A 26,042-nucleotide genomic window follows, 5' to 3' on the forward strand; every position below is an offset into this window, starting at 1 on the left:
TTCCGCCGCTGTGTTATATAGAGAAATAGTTGCTTAAGAAAATAGGTTTAGATGATGTTTTGGATAGATTCAAATAATGAAAACCCGTAATGTGACGTTTTAATTATGTTTATAACAAGGTTTGACATGTTTTGATGATTATATAAATTTAGTTTGATGCTCTTTTGTTTTACATGACCCGACCGACCCGACTCGAGCCGACCCGATACGAACCTATGTTTTTACTTATATACCTTGGGGCCTAAAAGTTTTAAAAATATTCCACACCCCCTTGGAAAAAATTTTGGGTCCGCCACTGCTTAGACTATGGGGTATGGGGCGTGGGTTGGGTACAAACGCCCAAGTCACCACCCTGGGTGGGCTTGGGTTTCGGCGTGGCCCCTTGGGCGGGGGTTTCAGCCTGGGTGTTGGGCGGGCCTAGCGGTCTTCCGTGGCCGGCTCTCATTGGCTGGGTTGGCTAGGCTATAGGTGGCTATAATTTAAATTTAAATTTAAATTTTAGACTTTTTTTTAATTTGTGTGTATTTTTATAATAATTGAAAAAAAAAACTATAACACGTGGCCAACCCATGCGGGCCAGCCACACTCCGCCATACCGACCCAACATGCAACTGACCAGCGGTGCCCCTCAAAGTTCACATGTCAACCCATGCCCCAAACCTCCGCCCCACCATACCCATGCTCTTAATTGCGGAGTCTATCTACTCCCATATTAATTGTATCATATGGAGGAGCTGCACGCATCTTCCATCTTCCAAAACAAGAATTGTGAATTAGAATAACTTAAAGAAATTGGAATATGAAGGAATTTTGGTTATTCTAATTTCTTTAAGTTATTCTAATTGTGAATTGTTGTATTTATAACACATCTCCATCTCTTTCTAGCATTGTAGTTAACAAGTATAAGTTTAGAGAAAATATCATCACCTACAATCTTGTTGGGATGGGATGCAGTGCAGGATTTGTGGCTATAGGACTTGCTAAACGCCTCCTTCAGGTTATTTTTTTGTACTAAACAAAAGTTTTTTTTTTTTTTTTTTTCTAATTCTATAGTTTGTGGTTTCACAATCACAAACTACAAACAACATATGATAAGTTTGGTTGATGAATTAGAATAACTTAAAGAAATTGGAATATGAAGGAATTCAGAATCCAATTGTATTATATTTCTTGAAGTGAACACGTTATCCTTTGAATACCAACAACTGTAGAAACTTGAATTCAGACTACAACTGTAATAAATTTCGTTAACCAAACTCACCCTTTATAAACTGCTGACTTTTACAGGTGCACCACAACACCTACGCGTTGATAGTAAGTACAGAAAACATGTATCGCGGAAAAGACTGTTCCAAGCTCCTTGTCAACTGTGTGTTCCGCGTGGGAGGCCCCGCCATCCTCCTCTCCAACCGTCCCTCTGACCACAACACTTCCAAATATCAACTTCTTTACGCAGTACACAACAACTCATCAAGTTCAGATCAGTCCTACAACTCTATCCTTCGGGAAGAAGACAACGCAGGAATATCTGGCGTCAATATCAACAAATATCTTCTCATTGCAGCTATAGCCACCATTAAACTCAACATAACCACCATAGGTCACCTCATCCTTCCAATAAACAAAAACTACTCTACACCATAAACTACATTGTCAGAAAACTCATTCCAACATTACACATCCAGCCATACATGCCCACTTTCAACATGGCGGTGGAACACTTCATTCCTCACGTGGGTGGGAAGCCGGTTCTCGACGAACTGCAGAAGTCGTTGGGGTTTTCCAACCTTGATATGGAGGCTTCGAGAATGACACTGTATAGATATGGAAACACATCCAGCAGCTCCATATGGTATGGACTGGCTTACGTGGAGGCTAAAGGTCGGGTCAAGAAAGGAAATCGGGTTTGGCAGATTGCGTTCGGGTCAGGTTTCAAGTGTAGTAGTATAATCTGGCGTGCAATGAAGATTGTTGATTTTGATGATAAGAATCCGTGGACAGAAGAGATTGCTTGGTTTCTGGTTTCGGGGAATTTGGTGGGTTGCGAACCTTTTCCCTCTTATTTTGAACCTTCCAAGTAAAGATTTAACGTACAATATTCCTTAATGTACAAGCGTATTATATGAAATTACGCATGTTATAAAATTCAAACCCTAATCACGAATGTTGAAAAAACATAATCACGCATGGTTATGATTTTGCGACATGCGTGATTATTGTTTTTCAACATATGTGATTATGGTTATTCAATATGCGTGATTAGGGTTTTGAGTTTTATAACGTGCATAATTTCATATGGTACGCTTGTACGTTACGGATTATTGTATTGTACACTTTCACTACTACTACTGCTACTACTATTACTACTAATAATAATAATAATAATAATAATAATAATAATAATAATAATAATAATAATAATAATAATAATAATAATAATAATAATAATATGCATTTGGATATTTTACGTATTGTTTTTTGTTTGAAAATTAAAGTTAATGTACTATTATAAAAATCCATTGTTACCACTGCCTAAGATATACGTTGCAATAAAAGATCTATGAGATTGTGTAACAAAATGTAATTAAGTTTAGCAAATCAACGGACGTGGACATTTTAGTTCGCTTCAAATCTATCTATACTTAATATATAATAAAAGAAACCAGTTTGAGTACACATGTCACTCATTAAAGCCATCTATTTTTTAACATATTAAAATTAAATAATTATTTATGAAATATACGTAGAGATATACTATTTAATATATATATAATTATGAGATATACGTAGAGATATAGTATAGATTAAAAACTTATTTATAAAATATACTATTAATATTAAATTATTATTTTTATAATATATTTCCTTAGATATAGGAATAGGTTACGTTATAGTTTTATTATATCATAGAGAGATTTTATTTTAATATTTACGTTTATACTTTTACATCCAAATTTAGGTAACATATTTAAATTGTCTATGACTCTTTATAATCAGTAATATGTTTTAAATGTATTTAACTCTTTATAATCAGTAAATGTTTTAAATATATTTATTTTAAATAAAATATTATATATTTTTTTAAATATGTTATATAATTATGAGATATACGTAGAGATATAGTATAAATTCAAAACTTATTTAGAAAATATACTATTAATATTAAATTATTATTTTTATAATATATTTCCTTAGATATAGGAATAGGTTACATTATAGTTTTATTATATCATAGAGAGATTTTATTTTAATATTTATGTTTATACTTTTACATCTAAATTTAGGTAACATATTTAAATTGTCTATGACTCTTTATAATCAGTAATATGTTTTAAATATATTTAACACTTTATAATCAGTAAATGTTTTAAATAAAATATTATATATTTTTTAAATATGTTTTATAAAAATAAGAATATGACTTAAGATGTAATTTTAAGGAGAGAAAAATTATTATTATTTAATAGGAGAGAAAATGCAGGAAATCAATATCTGAAATTAATCTGAACTCAACTCGTGTGTTACACAAGGTTTTTTTAAAGATATACGTTTTTATTATTTACTATATAAAATTACATTTATTCGACCCGTGTAACACACGGGGTTTTTTAAGATACAACTTTTTTTATCATTTACTATACAAAATTACATTTATCCAACCCGTGTAATACATGAGGTATTTAAAAATATAATTTTTTATTATTTGATATATAAATTCAACCCGTGTAATACACGGGGTTTTTTAAAGATATAATTTTTTTTTATAAATTACTATACAAAATTACATTTATACAACCTGTGTAATACATGAGTTTTTAAAAATATAACTTTTTTTATTATTTGATATATAAAATTAGATTTATTCAACCCGTACAATACATGGGGTTTTTTAAATATATAAATAATTTAGTATTTAGTATTTTTTTTCATTATTTGATGTATAAAATTATATTTATTCAACCTGTACAACAATACAAGGGGTTTTTAAAGATATAACTTTTTATTTTTTAGTATATAAAATTATATGTATTCAATCCATGTAATAAACAAAGTTTTTAAAGATATATTATTTTATTATTTAGTATATAAATTCACATTTATTCAGCCCGTGTAATACACGGGGTTCTAATCTAGTAAAAATAATAAATAAAATGAACTTTTAGAGCCTAACAGTTCTTGAGTATACCGCTAATAATTTGAAAATCGGATCGGACCAAAGGTTAGCCTCATCGATTTAGAGCCTAACACAAAAGTAACTTTAAGACATTTTTTTCCATCAAAATTATATATATATATGGATCCCATTAAGTCTAACCAACTCTCAAATCATTTTTGGCCATTGGATTTGGCTGAGATTAAATCTCAGCCACTTAAACTCATAAAAATAACTGCTATTATGGCAGTTCAGGAGGACGGTTCTTTACGGTTATCACTTATCAGCAGTTCCCCTTTTTCTCCTCCCCACGTTGCAGGTAACCTCCAAATTTACTGTCTCCTTTTTTTCCTCCCCACGTCGCAGGTAACCTTCATATACCCTTCCTCTTCATCTTGTACAAATCTGATATATACATAGCTTTCATCAATCGCTATCTCAAACCTTCATTCAATCGCAACTGGTAAGCATCTAGATTTAAATTAGGGTTATGATTATAATTTAGCTTTCATCAATCGCTATCTCAAACCTTCATTCAATCGCAACTGGTAAGCATCTAGATTTAAATTAGGGTTATGATTATAATTTTTTGTGTTCGTGTTACTACCCCACCAGATTTGTCCCTAAATTCCTATCCCCTTTCAAGTTGCAGATGTTTTACACCCCTACTTTCCTGTTCTTTCTCTAATTTGATCGTTAATCGCTTGCAGCAATCCATGTCAGCTTCGTAAGACCAATAATTGAAGCTTCGTTTTGCAGAGTTGGTAGATGACTGACAAGGACTGAATCATTATGTCGATTCGTTTGGAATTTATCTTACACGAATCTTTTCAGCCTAATTTAAGATTTGATTTTTTTTTTAATTTTAGATATAAATCCATCTATTTGCTTTAAGAAGCTTGGTTTATTAGAAAAAAAGTAATAGTTGATGATTTTACAAATTCATAGGACTACATTACTACAAATGAACTGATCTGAGATTAACATGAAGGATTTATATCTTGAAAATAATAGGATATGTGTCTTGATGTATAAAGGATCTTGGGAAATTCAGTGAACTTTATGTTTCTTTTAAAGAATGAAAGGATCGGTCCAAACACCTTCGGACATTCTTTAAATTTCTTTTGTTTTTTATTACTTTGTTTTTTAATGATGGCAGGTTGACTCTGGCTTTTTTTGGCTACAGACGTGTTCTTTCTTGCCTTCATATTGTTTTGTATGTAGTCCTATCGGCTGCTTTTTGTTTTTGCTTTGCCCTACATTATTGCCTTCATGTACTACATTACCGCCAGGTGAAAAAGATGAAAACATTTTTAATTTGGTTTGATTTTGTTTCTTGCTGATTTTTACAACTATGTGAATTGAATACACAGGAACGTGCATCGGATGGTGAAAATCAGGAGCCTGTCCAAATACAGATATGTAGTGTCCAATGCTGACGTCGAGCAGCCTGATGTTAGTGCATATAGAATGATCCTTATGTGGACACATGGCCAATACTTCTCCACTGAGCATGTTTTTCTAATTGAGATGCGGTATATATTTTCTCTCACTATTACTTACTATTATAAAGCTGATAATACCTAAGATTTAGCTATTTACTTATCACTTATGTGTGTTAATTTTTAAGAGATTGCAATTTCGGCCATGGGTCAAAATGGTTGTGCTTCATCTTAAATGGGTCAAATAGAAAAAGTAAAATGGGAATGGTTCATACGGGTCAAACGGGTGAGAGTCATGCAAAGTCTATTACCGCATACAATATCCTATATCGTCTTATTCAAAGGTTTATATTATTATTGTAGTAATAATAATGTGTGGTTTGAATTTGGAGAATTTGGGCAAGAATCATGGTTTACTTTACATAAATTCCTGGAATGTATGTCCTACTTGGCAAAGAAGATTCTTAGACGAACTTGATTTATTCATCCTCAATACGTATATATGCTTGACTTCTATGGCCTACAAATTTTCTTCCTATTTTATTCTACTGTTTTTTTTTTATAATATGGCGGGGCAGTTATGCAGATTCTTTGATGCACAACACAATAGTGGCTGAGATGATTATTGTTTAGAGCCAATCAAGATGGGTGAGGTTATTAAAGTGATCGAAGAATCATTAAAAACCTCGTATGTCTGTGTAAGTTTGCTATATAAATGCATGATATATATATTTTGTTTTTTGGGTTTAAGTTTTTGTTTGACTTCTTATCAAATTGTTTATTGTTTTTATTTTATTTTAACTTGTCTTTCCTTATTTTTTAGATAGAAGCGTGTGTATATATATTTGTCTCACTGTGATTTTATGTTTCATTTCAACTTGACTATTTTCTTCTTCAATTAGTCGTTAAAGATGGGTCAGAAGCAACCAGTGGGTCGGAACACCGTGGGTCAACTGGGTAGGAATGAAGACCCATGGACATGTCCGCAGTTGAATGGCCATGCACCCACATTTTTCAATCACTGTAATTCTTTTATTGCAATTTACTTTTGAGTTTGTTTTCTTTAATTTATGTTGGTTACTTAGTTTTGTTTTAACTATTTAGTTTTTTTTTTTTCTAAAGGATAGGAACATGGCTTGTAATTTCTGTTATGTAACTATTGATGTGAAATGAACGCAGTGTGTATTGATGACTAAACTTATTTTCCTGAGTTTTTCTCTTTTGTGAGTAACTAGGTTTTTCTATTGCTAATTCAAATTTGGCCATTTGAATGGTGTTCTTTGGATCCTATTGTTAATACTAGTGGCAAATATGTATCTAGTGTTAATTGTGGGCTGCCCTACAAGCCCATTTCGAGTGGTGTTTCTGTATCTCAATCAACCCGTAGCCTATTTATTTCATTTGACTTCAAATTATCTACCAGTTACCTACTTTAAATTATCTACCTGTACCTACTTTGATTCCTATCATGACCACATTGAACAAATTCAAATCATAGTTGCCCTGCAGTTATTAAACCGCATTGGATCATTACTAGACAAGTATACTGTTTCTTTCGGCATTTGGGGTTTTCTTACTGTTTCTTTCGGCATTTGGAGTTTTCTTATCTATTCGGGTGTACGGAGTGGAAGCGGCAAGGGGAACGGCAAGCCCCTTTGCCGCTCGGGGAACACCGCCACCCACATAGTCTCTCGCACGGGTTGTGTTCAAAGCGGGGGATATATGCCGCATGCGGTGAAGTTTTGAGAGAGGGGATATAGGTGGGGCTCACTAGGATTCAACCAGTCATATTTTGTTTTGTTTTTTTTAAATGGTTTGGGGAAGCCACCCCCTATGTTTTTTTGGGCAAGAGGGGAGAATGAAAGGGAAAATGACATGGCATATTATGACTGGGTGGATGAAATTTCCCCCCAAACTTATGAGGGGTGCACCCCATACACCCTTATCGTGGGTGTATACTTTTCAGCTCTGTTGTTTACAAAGCATTGTACAAAAGCTTCGGTGGCTTTGCTGTTGATGTTGTCATTGCTTAGGTGCACATGAGTCCCAAATGACATTAATTCCCTTAAAATATTTCATTTTTTACTTTTCATAGAAAATGCACATGTTAATATATAATTGGTTTATAATTATACATTCTACATGTATTTGTTAAAGTCTTATGATTAACAGATGATTTATAGACTATTTCCTTATCTAGATGATTTATAGTATCAAATATAGCATACTCCATAAGAATTGTTTTCTCTTTGCAGAGGGGCAATTCGGCTGATTTATACATTAAGGGATTTATTTGGGCTGTGTTTTATTTTTTATTTATGTATAAAACCATCTAAATCGTTTTATACAAAGTTTTAATTTAGTATTGTAATAATACATATTTTATATCCGTATTAACATATTAATAGTTTAGTGAAAGACTGCATAAAATGTGGTTGGGTGTTATAAACGTATTTTTATAACTTGCCATACCATGTTTTTCCTCAAGTATGGGTTCGTATTTGACTCCAGATAGGTTTGCGGACCCTATACCTTGAGAAACTTAAAAGTCACGTTGGGGTTGGGATTGGTCCAGGCCATCTGTTTGAAAAACTGGGTTGATGAACTCTTGAAACCGATCAAAGTCTTAAAGCAAATCGGCGTGTTAATAGGACTGTTAAATGATGAAACTAAACTGTACCAATCTTTCATAGTTAACTTACGTTAATGAGTTGTACACGAACAAAATGGTTAGTATTTAGAATGCAATTCAATATAGTAATGAAATTATGGTATTAAAGTACCCGGCCACCGGACATGTATATTATCTGACTCTCTATTTTATCTCTCTGTGTTTATAGGTTCGTTCATATTGTTACTATACAATACATCAACGTAACCCGTCCACCGGACGGGTATTAAACTAGTTATGATGGTCGACAAGCAAGCCTAAATCTTCGGTTTTACTACTCTTGTTTCTTAATTCGTTTGTCAATACACAAAGAAGTAGGGGAAAGTTACTATACGAATATCATGAAAAAGTAAAAAGCATACGGTGACATTTTTGTAATTATCTGCTTGTAGGGTAATTATTAAAATTACTCTACAAATGATACTGTAGAGTAATTTTGTAAAAATGGTATTGCAGAGCAATTTTCATCTTATAGGGTAATTATCAAGTAATGAAAATATCCCTCTATCTATCTGAGTATCTTTTACTCTAACGTGCATTTCTTTATTTTTGTTATATTGTGCAATTATGCCCAAAAGCATCTTTTACTCTAAAGTGCAATTCTTTATTTTTGTATTATGCCCAAAAGCATCAAATGTTTGGACTTATTGTTACTAAAATGTGACACTTAGTAATTTTAGGGTAATGTGGTTGATCGTTAGATTGGATATCAAATGTTTGAACGCCTAAATGCTAGAACTTAAAGTCTTAGAAGCCCATTTATAGTTTTTCTTTTTTATGCCGATATATAAATATGGTATACGTGTTTGTATTCGACGTTCCAAACTGGTTAGCCCATATATAGAATAGAAAAATATGCATAATTTGTATTTGAATTTTAGATAAAATCCAAATTTGTATTGGAATGGCTAAACAATTTCATTTTAGTATAAAACTAGACTCGTTGTAATAATCAACATTTTTACCATTTTCAAAATACACAACCAAAATCAAGAATAAGTGATTTATGCTGAATAATCAATTGGTTACAAAAGTCCTACATTTAATCAAAATATATAGTGACGCTAAACATTGAGATATGCAGCGCCCCTATAGCTCCATGGCTCCAGCTCAAGTCTTCACCAGCCTTACTATCCAGTTAGCCATTTGAATCCTTTGTACAAATTATGTTCAACTGTTGCATATGGTAACTCGCCCAACAGTAATTAACTAAAATACAATTGATCACACAAGATAATAAAGACATAACTCATATGATTAAGTCAATAGACACCAATACCAATCCAAGCAACCATACACTTTTTGACAAATGATAACAACTTAACAGTGTCCAAAGCTGAAAACCAAAACTACTAAAACGACTACTACAACCATTGATTAAACTGAGAATAAACTTCATAAAATCCATGAAAACAGAAACTAAACATAATAGAAAGTGCATAAAATTCCCCCAAGCAGTCTATCACCATCAAATTGTTGTAGCCTTAGATTCTCCAACAAACTCTTCCACATTAGATAGAGAAGTAGAGGAATCACCTTCTGACAAAGCTAAAACAACAAACCTTTTCTTATCCACTTTGATCATAACAACTTTAGCAACCGTCATGTTAATTCATAAATAACTTCAATCAATGTTATATAACTTGTTGGCACAAAATTAATAACAACTCCATCATAAACAATAACACTTTTCATTTGTTTTCAATTGAATCTGGAGTAATTACAGACGGTGGAGAGGATGTATAGACTCCGAATTGAAAATAATTCATATGCACCAGCAAAACCTAAATCATTCACTAAACCTCTGAACAAACTCAAAAATAGAATGTTCCGCATCTATCTGAGGGGCATGAAACTCATTTAAAACATCTAATGGTTCAGCTTCAAAAAGTTCAACTAATGATGTGTCAACACCTAAGAAACCCATCAAATAATGCATATTCAATGCATATCCATAGACACAGACACATTCATTAGGGTTGTAAACGAACCGAACGTTCAGCGAATAGTTCGTGAACCGTTCGGCGGGAAGTTCGTTTATGTTCGTTCGATTAGCTTAACGAACGAACACGAAAAAAAATTTCGTTCGGTTAGCTTAGCGAACGAACACGAACACATGTCTCGTTCGTTCGACTACGTTCGTGAACGTTCGGTAATATGTTCGGTTATGTTCGTTTGTCTTGGTTTGATTATATTAAAAAATAATAATGATAATAAACATTTTATCAAAACATATTGAAAACTTGAAACCCTATTTTTTTTTTCTAAGTTAGCTAACATTTGGACATTCTAAGACCTTTTTTGGGGTAATTATGTCTAAGTTAGTTAAACATGATTTATCGTGTAGTGGTGTAGTAGACTTCTTGTGTTTTGATTTATCATTTGATGGTTGTATTTAACTACTTATATCTAATGTTTAAGGATAACAATGGTTTTATTTTTATTTTCAAGTTAAATGTTCGTTTTCGTTCATTTTTATTTGCTTGCGTTCGTTAGTGTTCGAGACCAGTGTTCACGAACTGTTCGTGAACAACTGAATTTCCTTAACGAACGAACACGAATATAAACTTATGTTCGGTATGTGTTCGTGAACAGTTCGCGAACATCTTAATTCCCTCAACGAACGAACACGAACATGGTCTTGTTCGTGGTCGTTCAGTTCGTTTACAGCCCTAACATTCATAGTTAGAATCAGTTTTCGGAAACTTGAAAACTAGTTCTGCACCTACACCTTCAAAACAAACACCCTTTTTGACTTTTTTTTCTCACTCTTTAGTCTGCTAAAAAAACTGTGTTGTTTTCCTTCTCTTTTTGGGCAATAAGTACTTGATCCCAAAAGTAATGGCTTTGTTATGAGGTTCTAATATTTCAGCAAAATCAATAAAAAAAAAAACCCTACGTTATCTTGGTCAATATCACTCACATCTATATTAGTCCATCTCTCTTTTTCAGCAAATCTCAGCATGAATCAAATTACCTGTCTCTTCAAAACGCAATCTCCTACGCTGCTTATACTTTCCTTTAACCCTAATTAACTCATCAGTTACTAAATACGAGCTTACTCCAACTCCTGTCCTATATGAACCCAATCCTAACTGGTTCTTTGAAACTAAACAATCGTTAACTTCAACGAACCTTACTCTAGAATCATCAGAGTCTAAAGGGTAAAGAGGCACTGTCTTTCGCACTATTTTTATCACCATCAACAACCCCAACTAAGTTATAAGAATAACCAAGATTATCAGCTAAACCATAATTAGAAACAACAAACAGATACGACGCATTAAAGAATGTTTAAAGAAGTTGTCGTCTACCAAATTTTGTAGAGATTAGTGGATTATGTTCCCGCCCTTGGGAAAAATCATCACAGGAACTAATGGAGGTTGTTGGTCAACTATCAAATTTAGAACTGTAACTTTTAACTTGGGAGTGTGAAGCTAGCCATTCATCACTAGAGGATTTCTTAGCATAAAAATGTGCTAGTATTTGGACGAATCTTCTCAAAAATTGATGCATGAAGAATTCTTTCCATGTTTTCCTGTACATAAAAAAACTGAGATTATATAACAGATAGGGACTTGATTCAGATAATTCTAACAACAAATAAATTGTAAAAACACCCAAAAACAAGTAAATCTAAAAAACAAAGTAGAAACGTCAAAGAATTTTAATTCCTAATATTTTAGGCTTGTGTTACAACTAAACCACAACATAGCAACTAACTTCAAATTTCTATGAATTTGTAACATCACAAATTTCAAACAAATCCTAAAGATAAGCAAATATAATAATAAAAATGTTACCATCAAAAACATAATTTTGAACACAAGCCCTTTACTGATATTTTAGAACACATCAAGAACAAAAATTTATAATCTGGTGCCTTTTTAAATACTTATATGCAACCGTAGTTTGAATATTAGGAACAAGTAACTAAATATCTGAACATCACAAATTCTGACCATGTCGTAAAGTTAATTAATCAAAAAAAAACCACAAACCTTTCAGTGATACTTTCTCACAAAATAGAATGCTTCAGAACAATTATTTAACTCATGAAAACATGTAAACTCACACAAACATTTGAAAATCACAATGTGAACAGCTTAAAACATGCATTTACAAAAATCAATCATAACATATTGATTATAGTAGTAGCATCAAACAAATAAAGAAAACAAATTCATACAACCAGTCTTGGGATTTTTACCTTCAATCGTTCCCATATAGCTAAAACAGTGAAAAACTATGGAAAGCAAACAAATGTTAAACCTAGCAACTTTTCAAAATTGGCTTTCATTTTAACCTAAAAATAAATTTTATGGATTGGGCCCAATCCGGAAAACAAAAGTAAACAATCTGTTGTACGTCCCATCTAGTTAACGGGATAATAAACAAAATAAATCATTATATAGAAAATAATTAGCCTTATACAAGTAACTACGTTAAGTTAAAAACATAAAAAGAAAAATTAAACAGTTAATAAGTTTAGATCCAAAAAGTATTTGATTGGAACATAATGAGAGAAAAAACAAGATTCTGAACATGATCGTCGTGTATCAAAAATCACACTTAAAATCAAAATCAATTAGAAAAAAAAAGGAAACGAAATAAAGCATAACAAAATCAAAACCAATGGGAAAACTTTATAAACACCGCAAACTGTCAATATAAAAGCCTACATTCCCTTGGTCAATATCCATTATGTCCCTTATGTCAGTTGCATCTCTTTTCTTCATGTAAGCCTCAGCATGAATCAAACTCTCAGTCTCCTCTAAATGCAATATTCTACGTCGCTCATATTTTCCCTTAATCCTAATCAACTCATCGGTGACTAAATAAGAACTCACTCCAAACTCAGTTTTGCCTAACAGGTTTTTTAAAACTGTGCAATCATTAATATCAACAAACTTTATCATAGAGTTATCAGAAGTTAGAGAGTAAAGAGGTTTCAACAATTGCCCAACACAATATTTCGTTGTGATTTTATCACCACCATCAACCCTGAATAACTTATAAGAATAACCAGATTTTTTAGCATCTAAGTAGTTAGAAACAACAAACAATTGAGATACATGCAAAAATGTCTGAAAAGGATGCAATCTACCACGCCCCTGTGAAAAATCATCACAGTACCAGTGGAGATTAAAGATTAGTCGCCAAATCTAGAACCATAACTTTTAAATCCGGAGTGTGAAGCCACCATTTAATACTAGAGGATTTTTTAATGTAAAAAGACTGCTTGTATTTTTCTCTCAAACATTGATGCATGAAAAAATCTTTCCATAATTTCCTATACATGAGAAAGAATAATTGAGATTGCATAACATATAGGCATTTTATTAGCCAATTCAATAAGATATATTTAATTAACAGTAGATAAAATGATAAAGAAAAAAACCTCATGCATCCAAACCAAGTAAATCTAAGCAACCAAGTAGAAATGTCAAAGAATTATGTTTCCTACTATTTTAGGCTCATGTGACAACAAATCTAAGCCACAACAGAATTGTTAGCTTCAAATTTCTTACAAAAATTCTGCAACATTACAAATATTGAACAAATCCTAAAGAACAAAAACAAAAATCAAAAAATTAACCACAATACTACTTTATTCACAAAATAGAACACATAAGAAACATACATACGAAGTCCAGCACCAGTTCTACTAGTTTTGTGTAATCAAGGTTAAGAACGCAACAGCAGTTTAAAATATCATTTAACTCTGAGATTGATACTATTGATTACCATTTTTCTAGATATTTTCGTAATAGAACGTTTGGAAGTCACAATGTGAATAGGAGAAAATAGCCCTTTACGAAAACAAATCGCACACATTGCATAGAGTAACATCAAATAGAGAAAGCAGGCAGAAGATCATAAATTCTCACAAACAGGTATGGCATTTTTACCTTCAATTGTTTCCAGAAGGCAAAGCAGTGAAGAACTAATGTTAGTTTCCTTCCACTTCCCTCTATTAAAAAAACTTGGAAACACAAATCTTTTCCATCTTCCTTCCACTTCCTTTCTGTTCATTCTTTAAAAAGACAAAGAAGACCAGATGAAAGTAGGGTGTACCGGTACTGAAAAGTACCTATCATGAAAATCGAAAAACAATGGGTACGGGCAGCAGTACTGAAAGTGCTAGAGTACATCAACTCAAAATATTGGTACTATATAGAACCGAAAATACCAAAAACAACCCGGTATCGTACCAGTACCAATTTGGTTTCGATACTAGTATCATTTGTTGATCCCTACATGAAAGTTAAACCATAATTTATTTATTTGTATTTTAAACGGACAACAATGGTGAAGAAACATGAACCGGAGCGGGTCAGAACTTCTACGGTCATGAATACGGATATGGCCACACAGTGGCGGAGCTTGACCAAAAGTTTCGAGGGGGCGTAAAGTGATGGGACCCAAAAAATTCTTTTCCTATCGTTATGTTTCGGGTCGGGTTGGGTTGGGTTGGCTATTCGATTCAAGTCAGGTCAAATAATAATAGTTCCAAATAAAACAAAGTGTATATTTACCAAACTACCCATCATTTATATACAAAGTTTATAAATACTTAGGATATACAATTTAGGAAAAATAATGGGGGGGGGGTAATCCTATATAATTTAAAACTTTTTAGACGAAAAATCAGAACTTATACACTTCTAACCAAAATATTGGGGTGGGCGAGTGCACCCCAAGGCACCCACTGTACTTCGCCAGTGTGGCCACACCTCGTCTTCTTCGCCCAAATCCTAGACCTGCAAATAAGAAGAGAGAAACGTGGGCAATGTAGAGACGGCCGGTAGATGAAGAATCCCCTATTTCCAGCTACAAAAGTGTGTTGCCCTATATCTCATGCCCTAATAAGGAGGTGGAGACCTCCTTATATAGGAGATATGGGAAAAACCCTAACCTCAATGGGCCAGGCCCAGTTAGGGGTTGTCTCTACTAGCCCACAGCCTAGTGTAGCATAAACTACAACGCGCTGGGCTTCACGGATTAGTACACAATAATGATATATAATTACCATAAAAATGATAAATAGCAAGAAAGTCCGACCGCTCAAGTCGGGTCCAGTACCATACCTCGTCATGTCCCCCAGTCTAGTGTTGCTCCCACGTGCAAACGTGAGAGGAGCGCTTAGACTTATTAGGAGCTCTGGAGTGAAGATTACTAATTTTATGCTTTACATGTCGTCCGGGTGCGAGAAAGTTGCTGGCCACGTTTGTTGTGGTTGTCATTGGTTGTGAGTAGAGATAATGGAGCAATGAATATCAAACGGTCGTGGAAACTGGTTGGATAAACCTCGCGCAAGCTGATTGATTGCAGGCAGTTGCCATTTGTACTGGCGCATTGCCATGAGCTCGTTAAGGTTGCGCGTACGTGGTTAGGTCTCGTGCACGAGTCTTGGAACAAGCTAGTTTTGGTAGTTAAGTACCTCACCTTTGGATGATTTTTTCCAGGTATGGCCCTGCTTTAGCGGTGTGCCCATAGTCATGGGGGCCATTGCAGAATACTCACCCTTTGGTGTGACGGTGTTCAACCCATTGAAATAGTCGATGTTGTTGTGACGACGATCCCTACCACGCGTCCGTGTCACTGGGATCCCCATTGTCGTTCTGTACAACTATTGGTGGTTATTGACACATACGCGGATGTTATGCCATCTTAGGCGAATGTGAAACCGCGGTTGGTTGTACCAGTCGCTGTTATTGACGATCCGGTTATAGCAATTATCGTTGCAGTCGGAAAGAAGGATATACAAGGCACCCCTGCAGAAGTGCTTGCTATGCTCAGTAACCTCGGAAGGGTGCTTAGAGCGTTATTTCTGTTTCCCACAATGTTTTTATGATTATGGGACAAGTACTTGGTTTTTCATCAGTGGTTGTACATCTATTACCAAGATACCCACCGGAGTAATAGTGGTTGAATACATCTATTACCAAGATGCCCACCTTAGTGCCGTATGATTTGATCATCTAACTTTGTTATTATGAAAAGTATTTCGTGTCAGAGTTGTTTTTTACCGTGATATGCAGTTCAAATGCGGTGTGTTTACAAATGCTTATGTGAACACTTGTAGATATCAGGAAGTGCTTTATAACCCGCGCGGCGTTAATGAACACTTGAATAGCAAAATGCTTTCCACGCGCTTGGCGTGAGTGAACATTCATTGAGATAATAAAATGCTTTATACGCGCTACACGTGAATCAGCACTCTATGTAAGCTACTATCCCTATTTCCCAGACGCGTATTGGCATGGGGAGCACTTATAGTAGGTGGGATGTCTGTTTAAATTACCTCGTCGACTATGGCGTGAGGGTTTTCTGTTATCCATGTCGCGTATTGGCATGGAGAATCCACATTCGAATAAGGATTTTTCCTGTCGCGTAGCGTGTGGAATACTTATTCGGATAATCAAGTATCATGGTTCTGACGTGCGTTTGCCTTGACTACCAAATTGCACATATTGCATCGAGTGGTATAGTTGTAGGCCAAATGACGTGGGATAATGTGCAATGGATATCACCTTAATGGGGGCCTAAGAGAAGATGATCACTTTTAAGGCGTAGTGGTGCTATACCCTACTAGTCCCCCCAGTTCAGTGCTGCTAAAGTATGTTAGTAGCTTTGAACTTGATAGGTAATAAAAAGAAATCGAAAAGTAAACATGAAGTATAACATTCTAAGAAAACTCCGACATGCTTGTTACTCCATTAACTGTATTGTAGACAAGTGTGCGTAAAATAGAGGTGAAACCTTTATCAACACTTTTTGTTTAGTGGGCGATTCTAATAGGTATTCTTTTGATACATGAAAGAATTGTCAGGTCATTTTGAAAAGCAAATAGATAACTTATGGAGTATTCCATTAAGCTATCAAGTTATATGAATAAACAAAAAGTGTATCGTCTCATGTAAAAGTATTTTGCTCACGCCTCTTATATACATGGTTATTTTAACAAATATACGCGGTATGTGATCGAAATATTTATAGCAGCGCATTTTGCGTAGGTAGGCGTATCTGTCACCTTACCATGTGATATTGTTATGTTAATTATTTGATAGCGTGATATCAGCCTGTGTGTGTCGCTAGGCTTAGTAAAGCTGCCAGATTTGTCGTCGTGATACAACATTTTCAAAAGACTGGTTAACTTTTGTGACCCAAATGTTAACATTTTGTTTGAAAAAGTCGATGTGATGACAAGGACCTTTGCATCATGCCTTATTTTAAATTGTAGAACTTTTTAAATTAGCACAGGTCCCTCTCATGTGTGAATGCTCAATTACACGCCCCTTCACTGGATCTATATATCCATTAGCGTATGAGCATTACAGATCTCTATCCACGAGATGCATATATGGTTGTATATATATTTTCAAACTACGGCGGTGTCAGAAATCATGGCATTAGCATTAAGAAAGGTAGTAAGAGTCGCAGCGAGTAGGATGGTCTGAAGAGGAGTGGTTCGATCAAACCATGTTCTTGAATAAAGCATCCAGCATGTAAGCCGAGATGTCTGGACTAAAACACTCAGCTTTAGTGACCCAAACCCTCGGTTTTGGTGACTATGTCCGGCGATGATAGTGTCCGCGGTCTGCTAGTTCCGAGGTTTTAGTGCCAAAATTGTATATTTGGATACCGTTCGGCGCGTAAACCGAGATGCTTGGACCAAAACGCATGGCTTTGGTGACCATATCCAGTGAGATTACTTTATCAATGTCGCAAAATATGTGAGTAGTATTGGCTTTGTGAAATAAGTGTGAAACACTTTTTAACTAATAAAGCAATTAGACATACTAATGCCCCGCAAGGGCGCTTGTTTGGCGTGTCCTGTATTGCTATGATTAGCAACAGCTCGGTGTCCTCATATTTATAGTCTAAGGCCTATTGCCCAAGCGTATTTGAGTAGAGCATGTATAAAATGATGTTTGCATAATTTAATAATGCCCCAAGGATGGCATAGATAGTAAGTATGAAGCATATTTCATATGAACTCACGTATGTATGTGAAAGTCTCACTAAAATATGATTGTTCATGATTAATAACATGATACCTGATTAAGAAGGCGTCTGACAACTACGATGTCCTCCTTGCTTTTTGACCTCAAGTTCGAAGAACGTGTATTCGACCAGAAGAACCCACGCGGTCGATGACCCACACAGTGTAGCCAAGACCAACGAATAAAACTTTCCGCCGGGGTACCGCACTAAAAGGGGCATCCGCCGGATGTGGCGGGTTTAAATAAAAGCTTCCACTGGCAGTGGCGAGTTGACTGAAGGTTTCCGCCGGTAGTGGCGTGAGAGAGCACTCGCACGGCGAGGTTTGCTCGTGATACAGAGGTTACCCGCGCGACGAAGTATGCGCGTGATACAGTTTATACTTTGTAAGCGTGTTCGTATGTAACTAAGCATGCGCACGCGGGCGACTTATGTGCTCATAGGTAATGTAGCATGCGCGTATAGCGACTTTCATGCTCGTATGTAGAGGAGCATGCGCCTGCCGGCAACTTACGAGCTCATATGTAGAGCAGCAGTCTCGCACAGAGACTGGCGTGCTCGTATGTAAAGTTGCATGTGCGTCTGACGATTTACGCGCTCATGTGTGGAGCAGCAGGCTCGCATGGAGACTGAGATGCTCGTACGTAGAGCGGCAGACTCGTACGGAGACCTGCGTGCTCGTATGTAGAAAAGCATGCGCCTGCCGACGACTTACGTGCTCATATGTAAAGGAGCATGCACGGGTGGCGACTTATGTGCTCGTATGCAGAGGAGCATACGCCAGCCGGCGCATGTGTGCTCGCTCGTAAGTAAAGAAGTATGCGAGCGTGGTGACTTACGTGCTTATATGTGATGCGCCACCAAACCTGCAAATGTCATTATAAAACGCGGGTGTATTATGAGGCGTCCCGCCTAATGTTAGTATAAGTTGACAAGATAAATTGTGACAAAGTGTACACGTATAAGTACTATATGCCAACCCTTATGAATATTAGCTAATGCTACTAGTATTTGTTTAGTAGCATTGTACTAAAATACTAATGTCGTTTGTGAATAAGTGTGACATGAATACACAGCATATAATGTATATATACCTCGTGTTTGTCAAAAAGAGGTATAGAAAACGATTTGCAATTGGCGTTTTACTTAACATAAATTGTTAAATTGTTTAGGAGCACAAAAATGTGCCTCTCAATAATGTCGGCTAGTGACATTTTGATGAGGATGTCGTAAAGTAAATACCATAACAGGGTAATGGCATGCATGTTGACTCGTCCCTTTATTATATTAAATGATTTATGTGACGACTATTTCTAGAAAACGAAAAGTTTTAGAGAAGAGAGGCTCGAATTCATATAAATATATTTATAGGAGGAATTATGCGCATATATTACTTAAACGTATACGTGCTCATGTATATTTAAATGTCATATAGAACCGTTGTACAATATTGCAAGCATGCCAAGAAAGAAAAAAAAATATGTTTAGCCCATGACATCTATAGGGGCCATGAATGTAAATGTTGTAAAATGTTGTGCAAGTTTGAAAATACATGTATAAGATCAGACATGTACTTTTAGTTCCCCACAAATGTTAAAAATTAGAAAGTCTTTTGGCTTCTTTCAAAAGCAAGCTCGAGCGGATGTTATAAGGGTCCCACTATCAGTTCATACTTTGTATATCTATATACCATGAATACTTATGGGTTTTCATGTGAGCATTTATAGGAAGAGAGTTAGGACTTACAAACGTAACTTGCATGTGTACGACTTTCATCGAAGGACCAACGACACGAGCCGCAAGGCGCAGGTATTGGTGGTGTGAACCAGGTGGCGCGCAGGTAAACAGAAATGTTTCATGATGTTTATCTGCTGCAGATGGCGGAATGAGACGGCTCACCGCATGTCCGCGCGCATGGTGAGGTGTGATATCCCGGAAGGGCGCAGTGGACGGGGTGTTGGGCTGCGCGTGATGGCTTGTTTCGTGTCTGCATGCACGTGAATGGTGACTCGTGTCCCGCTTGTGCATGGTATGAGGGGTTTGTATCTATGCGGGTGCGAAGCAGAGCATGTCCAGCGCGCGGAAGTGGACTGTTAGAGCATATCCGGCGCGCGTAAGTAGAGCACATCCGCGCGCGGAAAGAAAGCATGTGCGGCGCGCGGAAGTTACTGTTAGAGCATCTCCAGCGCGCGTAAGTAGAGCACATCCGGCGCGCGGAAAGAAAGCATGCGCGGCGCGCGGAAGTTACTGTTAGAGCATCTCCAGCGCGCGTAAGTAGAGCATATCCGGCGCCCGGAAGTAGAGCATGTCCGGCGCGCGGAAGTAGAACATGTCTAGCATGATTCCTCAATTTATACAAAGGGATAATAAAAAAAACCAAAATTGTGTGAATCCATTGTTGGAAACTTCTAATTACAAAAGTCAAAACTGATTGTAGAAATCAAGGTTGTTTGGATCATGATGTTGTGATTGCAAAAGCAAGGACCCAGTGCAACGATACAACTTATTTGCTATAGTTGACTTATTCAAAATCGTTTGAAAAAGCCATTCAATTTTAACGCGTTAAGTTATAAAACCCAAAAGCCAATTGTGCATCTAACATTATTTTAGGGATTCGTGCCAATCACAGTATCAAATTTGTTAAGGACACAATTCTTTTTACCTTTTGAGCGGTTGAAAACCACAACTATTATAAGGAAATCAGTAGGTATATTACTTAACCTTAGAATCGCGAATCGCATAGAATTATAGACACGGCGTGAAACGGGTTGTCCTCCATTGTTGGCTGGAGTTTGAAGCTAGCCCGCCGAAAATGGTGGAGTTAGTCAGCCAAAAGTAGGTGAAGTGCGATAGCTGTCTGCCGCAGATAGTATATTGAGATGGTAGCCCGCCGGTACCGGTGCATCTTGCTAAAAGGCATGTCTGTCACGGCCCCCGACCCGGTTTTACCCGTTTCAGGAGCCGCTGGACAGGTATCCCGTGGTATTTAATTTGGGAGACAGCGGAAGTCTTTTTAAAACAGGATCTTTTTAATAATTTAAACTGCTCGTTTCATAATTGAGGAATAAAATTCCATAATTTACAATAATATGATTTCTCCGGGAAATCTTTATTTTCGAAACATGTTCATTTATTTATTTACATTGAGCCACTTTTCTAAGCTGGGAGTGCTCCACGGCACTTTTCTTTGCTCATACCAGATCACCTGAAACATGTTTGAAAAAGGTTTTGTCAGCGGGGAAATACTGAGTGAATCATTCAGTTTACTGAAAATGACACATTTGTTATAATCTACAGTATTAAGGGGAATTACAATGTTTCTGATATCAAACCAACTACCCACGGTATTTGTCACTCGACTACCCATTGGCTATCTCGTTGTCCAATGGGATCTGTGACTGTGGTCAGATCACCCCTTGGCTAACTCGTTGTCCAAGTGTGACGGGAAATAAGTAATGTATACAAAACCCCACATACCGGCTGTAACTTTGGTGATTACATAGACTTAATCACTGTAATTATAACTTTGAAAATAACTTGGAGTTTTGTAAAACAGTTGATAAAAAGAGAATGACTCACATTGCAGATTTACGAGCAGAGTATAAGCTTTACTGATTAGCCTTTTAACCTAATTTAAATAACAATGCACACACAAACGGGATTAGTAACTAATTCAGCAGTTACGTCAATTCACGAGATTAAACCCTCACAACTATTATCAAGTACAATACTTAACAATTCAATGGATTCACAACGAATGACAGAGCATAGTCCGAATTCGAACAGCACTCACACATTCAAGTCGAAATCACAGTGAATAACAAAGTATAAGCTCAATTTGAGCAGCACCCGGACAACTGTTGGATAGTTATAATCGATCGGATGTTGAATCGTAATAGCGATCGAGTTATTACCCTGATTGCGGCAGCACCTCGTGATCGTGTGTGTGTTGTTGTGGACTAAATTGCTTATAACTCGACGTACACACAGAAGGTTTACGTCGTTTTAACTTCTACAGTCAAGTGCCAAGGTCGGCTATTTATAGCCAGAATTTTGACTCGCTTACGGACCGTATGACCTAGCCCTTACGGTCCGTAAGGATGACCGGTTGGCTTACGGTCCGTAAGGCTTAACCTTTACGGTCCGTAAAGGACACCTGTGTCTTATAGGGTAGCTAGGTTCGGAACTAGCTTAGGTGAGTCAACAATTTTCGCAAATAGGATTCAGGCAACGAATTTTAAAGATAATCGTTCAACTAGGGTTTAACCCCCCTGAGTTTTAGGGGCCCTGATCCTGATTCTGATTGTTCTGAAAATTTTAGGGCGAGTGCAGGATCACTTGGGTGTCTTAATTATGGTTTTCTTATTAACTAATTATAGTCCTAATTATTGCTTTTAGCGGCATTTGTTACAATGTCGAAGCATGCTGGCTATAGCAAATAAGGAACAAAGCTTATTCGTCGTGCACGAGTGGGAGCTTGTTCACCGTACGCGGGCCGGAGCTTGACCGCTCGGAAAATATGTGCGGGTTACGCCGGGTAGTCACTACGCTCCAGCAATGATGCGGGAGATGTGTGGCCTTTCCGCAAACCTGCAAAATTCTAAAGATTTCCAAAGCAGATCATGTGTGCGTTTTGGATTGTAATCTGCCCAACAAGGGTTGTACCCTAACTTTTTTTTTATTTTTACTATTATATAACAATTAATTTGCAACAATTTAATGCAATGAGAGTTGTACCTCTTGCATAAATTATATAACTACAAATTTCATGCAATGAGAGTTGTACCTCTTGCATAAATTATATAACTATAAATTTGATGCAATAAGAGTTATACCTCTTGCATAAATTCTATCATGTGACAATGTATGTTGATAACTATAAATTTATATACTATTAATTTGAAAGATGTTTGTATATACGGGGTTTGTACATGATGCTTAATGAGTTTTTTGTGCATAGTTGTGTTGTACATGATGTTTAGGCTGTATAAATTTATATAATTTGAAAGATGTTTGTGCATAGTGGGTTTGTACATGATGCTTAATGAGTTTTTTTTTTTGCATAGTTGTGTTGTACATGATGCTTAGTGTGTATAAATTTACATAATATAGTGTGGCATTGGTGCTATTTGTCACGGTTTTATGCCCCCGCCTCGACGCGGCAACTTAATACGATAGGTTATTTATATGGATACAAGTCATGTAACATAATAATTATGATACCATTAATTGTATTGAGATTTTTTGGTGAATTACTTATTTGTATAAGATAGTAATACATATTTAACAATCAAAAACATCTTTAACAAATTGTAAATGTGAATCTGATCAACAACATGTCAATTTCGTTGGTCGCGGCGCAACGCGCGCGGATCAATCTTCTAGTTGTTACTAAAAGCAAACTTATTAGTGCTTTGGGTATGGTACCTAATTGTCACGGGGTTAGTTTCCGACCCCCGTGTGGCGTCCCCAAGTCCCGGGGGACAAGCCAATCCATCCCGCTTCTTTGTGTGGGTCACTGGTTTCGTCCTGCCTTGGACTCATCAGGAGAGCGGCGCCAGCTCTCGACCAGTGGTGCGTTCGTCGTTTGCACGACTAGGCATGTACACCTCTTCATTGACACTGACTCCATCCCCCAATAAAGTCCAGGACTAGCCAGTAACCCAAGCGTTCAAGCACAGCCCATAGCATTGCGATCTTCAAACATTTGGCCCGTGACACTCTCCCACCACCATTTCATGCACGTCCTCGTGCATGCTCGCCGTCCCATACCAGCTCGCATACTTGACAATGCATGATCCCCTTATGTTGAGCATGATTCACTTTGGGAGGGCAGGACACCCGGAAGCACAGCAACAATGATCTTCTGTCGTGCATGTTCAATATAGTGCGTCAGTTTTGGTTTAAGTGGCGCTGACGTCCGCCGCATCGGATTAGGTGCCGATGATTCACCTTGTTTCAGGAATACGGGGAACCTGAATAATTGTAGCAGCTTTCACAAAACTTCCTTTTTACGGCGCTGCTTGGACCGTAGATTTTTGAACATAACACGGAGGGCTTCACTGCAACTATACTTGAGCGGCTCTCACGATCCCATACTCGCGGAGTACAAAGACCTTTGCCGAAGCAAACCCATATTTGGTCTTCTCCCACCACCATTGCGCAACCATACTCTAAATGTTAAGCTCATTTGGTTAAGAGTCACGTTCCAACGTATCCGAGAATCGTTCTGCTCTGATACCACGTTGTCACGGGGTTAGTTTCCGACCCCCGTGTGGCGTCCCCAAGTCCCGGGGGACAAGCCAATCCATCCCGCTTCTTTGTGTGGGTCACTGGTTTCGTCCTGCCTTGGACTCATCAGGACAGCGGCGCCAGCTCTCGACCAGTGGTGCGTTCGTCGTTTGCACGACTAGGCACGTACACCTCTTCATTGACACTGACTCCGTCCCCCAATAAAGTCCAGGACTAGCCAGTAACCCAAGCGTTCAAGCACAGCCCATAGCATTGCGATCTTCAAACATTTGGCCCGTGACATAATGCTTTAAAACATGGTACCTAAAGTAACCTCATATAAGATTTAATAATGATACTTCAAATATAATTTCTAGGTATAAAAACCCCACAGCTACTTGTCGTTCAATTATATCACAGACTTAAAATTGAGGTGATGAATAATTTATCTTGTGACATTAAATTATATCACCGATTAAAATATTTAATAAAGAAAATCGTGTACCAGGAGAACATCTATTTGAATGTGGCTGCTTTGATTATCGATTTTGATGGAGTGTATGCCCCAGTCCAGAATTTGAGTACCAAACTCAAATCTGTAAGTTTGATGAAGAAAAAACGAGATGTGAGTGTTGCCGGTCCCACGGATGGCGCCAATGAAGAAACATGAACCGGAGTGGGTCAGAACTTCTACGGTCATGAATACGGATATGGCCACACCTCGTCTTCTTCGCCCAAATCCTAGACCTGCAAATAAGAAGAGAGAAACGTGGGCAATGTAGAGACGGCCGGTAGAGGAAGAATCCCCTATTTTCAGCTACAAAAGTGTGTTGTCCTATATCTCATGCCCTAATAAGGAGGTGGAGACCTCCTTATATAGGAGATATGGGAAAAACCTTAACCTCAATGGGTCAGGCCCAGTTAGGGGTTGTCTCTACGAGCCCACAGCCTAGTGTAGCATAAACTACAACGCGCTTGGCTTCGCGGGTTAGTACACAATAATAATATATAATTACCATAAAAATGATAAATAGCAAGAAAGTCCGACCGCTCGGGTCGGGTCCAGTACCATACCTCGTCAAATGGGCTTTCAATTTAAACCATAAATGGTTCCATATGCTTTGTTTTACTAGGCCTAATCCAGAAAAAGAAAAGTAAACAAACTTGCTCTACGAGACTACAACCCATCAGGATTAACAGGATAATAAACATAATAATTCATTAGATACATAAAAAAAAGTAGATTTATACAAGAAGCTACATTAAAACCTATATAAAGAAGCAACAACTTTCTGCATATGTTGATTGTACATATGGCTTTGGGTGTTTTTCAAAAATTATTGGGGTGATTCGGGTGGATCTATAAAAAGACAAAAATTGCTTGATGTTGTTGACCGAGTTGTAGACAAGTTTTCAAAAATAATTGGGGGTGTTTCGGGTGGTGGGTAGTGTTTCGGGTGGACAGGGGTGTTTAGGGTGGGTAGTGTTTCGGGTGGGTAGGGAATTCAACAATTTATGTTTGCTCTATTTCGGGTGT

General features: G+C 36.7%; 1 protein-coding gene and 1 long non-coding RNA gene across 2 annotated transcripts; one reads left to right on the forward strand and one right to left on the reverse strand.

Annotated features, from left to right (window-relative positions):
- Positions 1–1,706: 1,706 nt before the first annotated feature.
- On the forward strand, positions 1,707–2,081 carry LOC110907634 (3-ketoacyl-CoA synthase 11). The gene has a single exon (XM_022152586.1). The coding sequence runs from the start codon at positions 1,707–1,709 to the stop codon at positions 2,079–2,081; it is 375 nt and encodes a 124-aa protein (XP_022008278.1).
- Positions 2,082–9,375: 7,294 nt separating this feature from the next.
- LOC110906135 lies at positions 9,376–14,473 on the reverse strand. The gene is made up of 3 exons (XR_002573690.1): positions 14,179–14,473; positions 11,581–11,804; positions 9,376–9,814 (listed from the first exon to the last, which is right to left on the reverse strand). It is a non-coding gene; the product is annotated as an uncharacterized LOC110906135 (long non-coding RNA).
- Between the last annotated feature and the right edge of the window lie 11,569 nt (positions 14,474–26,042).

The sequence above is a fragment of the Helianthus annuus genome, chromosome 14, assembly GCF_002127325.2.
Source record: "Helianthus annuus cultivar XRQ/B chromosome 14, HanXRQr2.0-SUNRISE, whole genome shotgun sequence".
NCBI classification, from domain to species: Eukaryota; Viridiplantae; Streptophyta; class Magnoliopsida; order Asterales; family Asteraceae; genus Helianthus; species Helianthus annuus.

Excerpts from the sequence above, each read along its gene's own strand:
- LOC110907634 (XM_022152586.1), top strand. The coding sequence starts at position 1,707 with ATGGCGGTGGAACACTTCATTCCTCACGTGGGTGGGAAGCCGGTTCTC.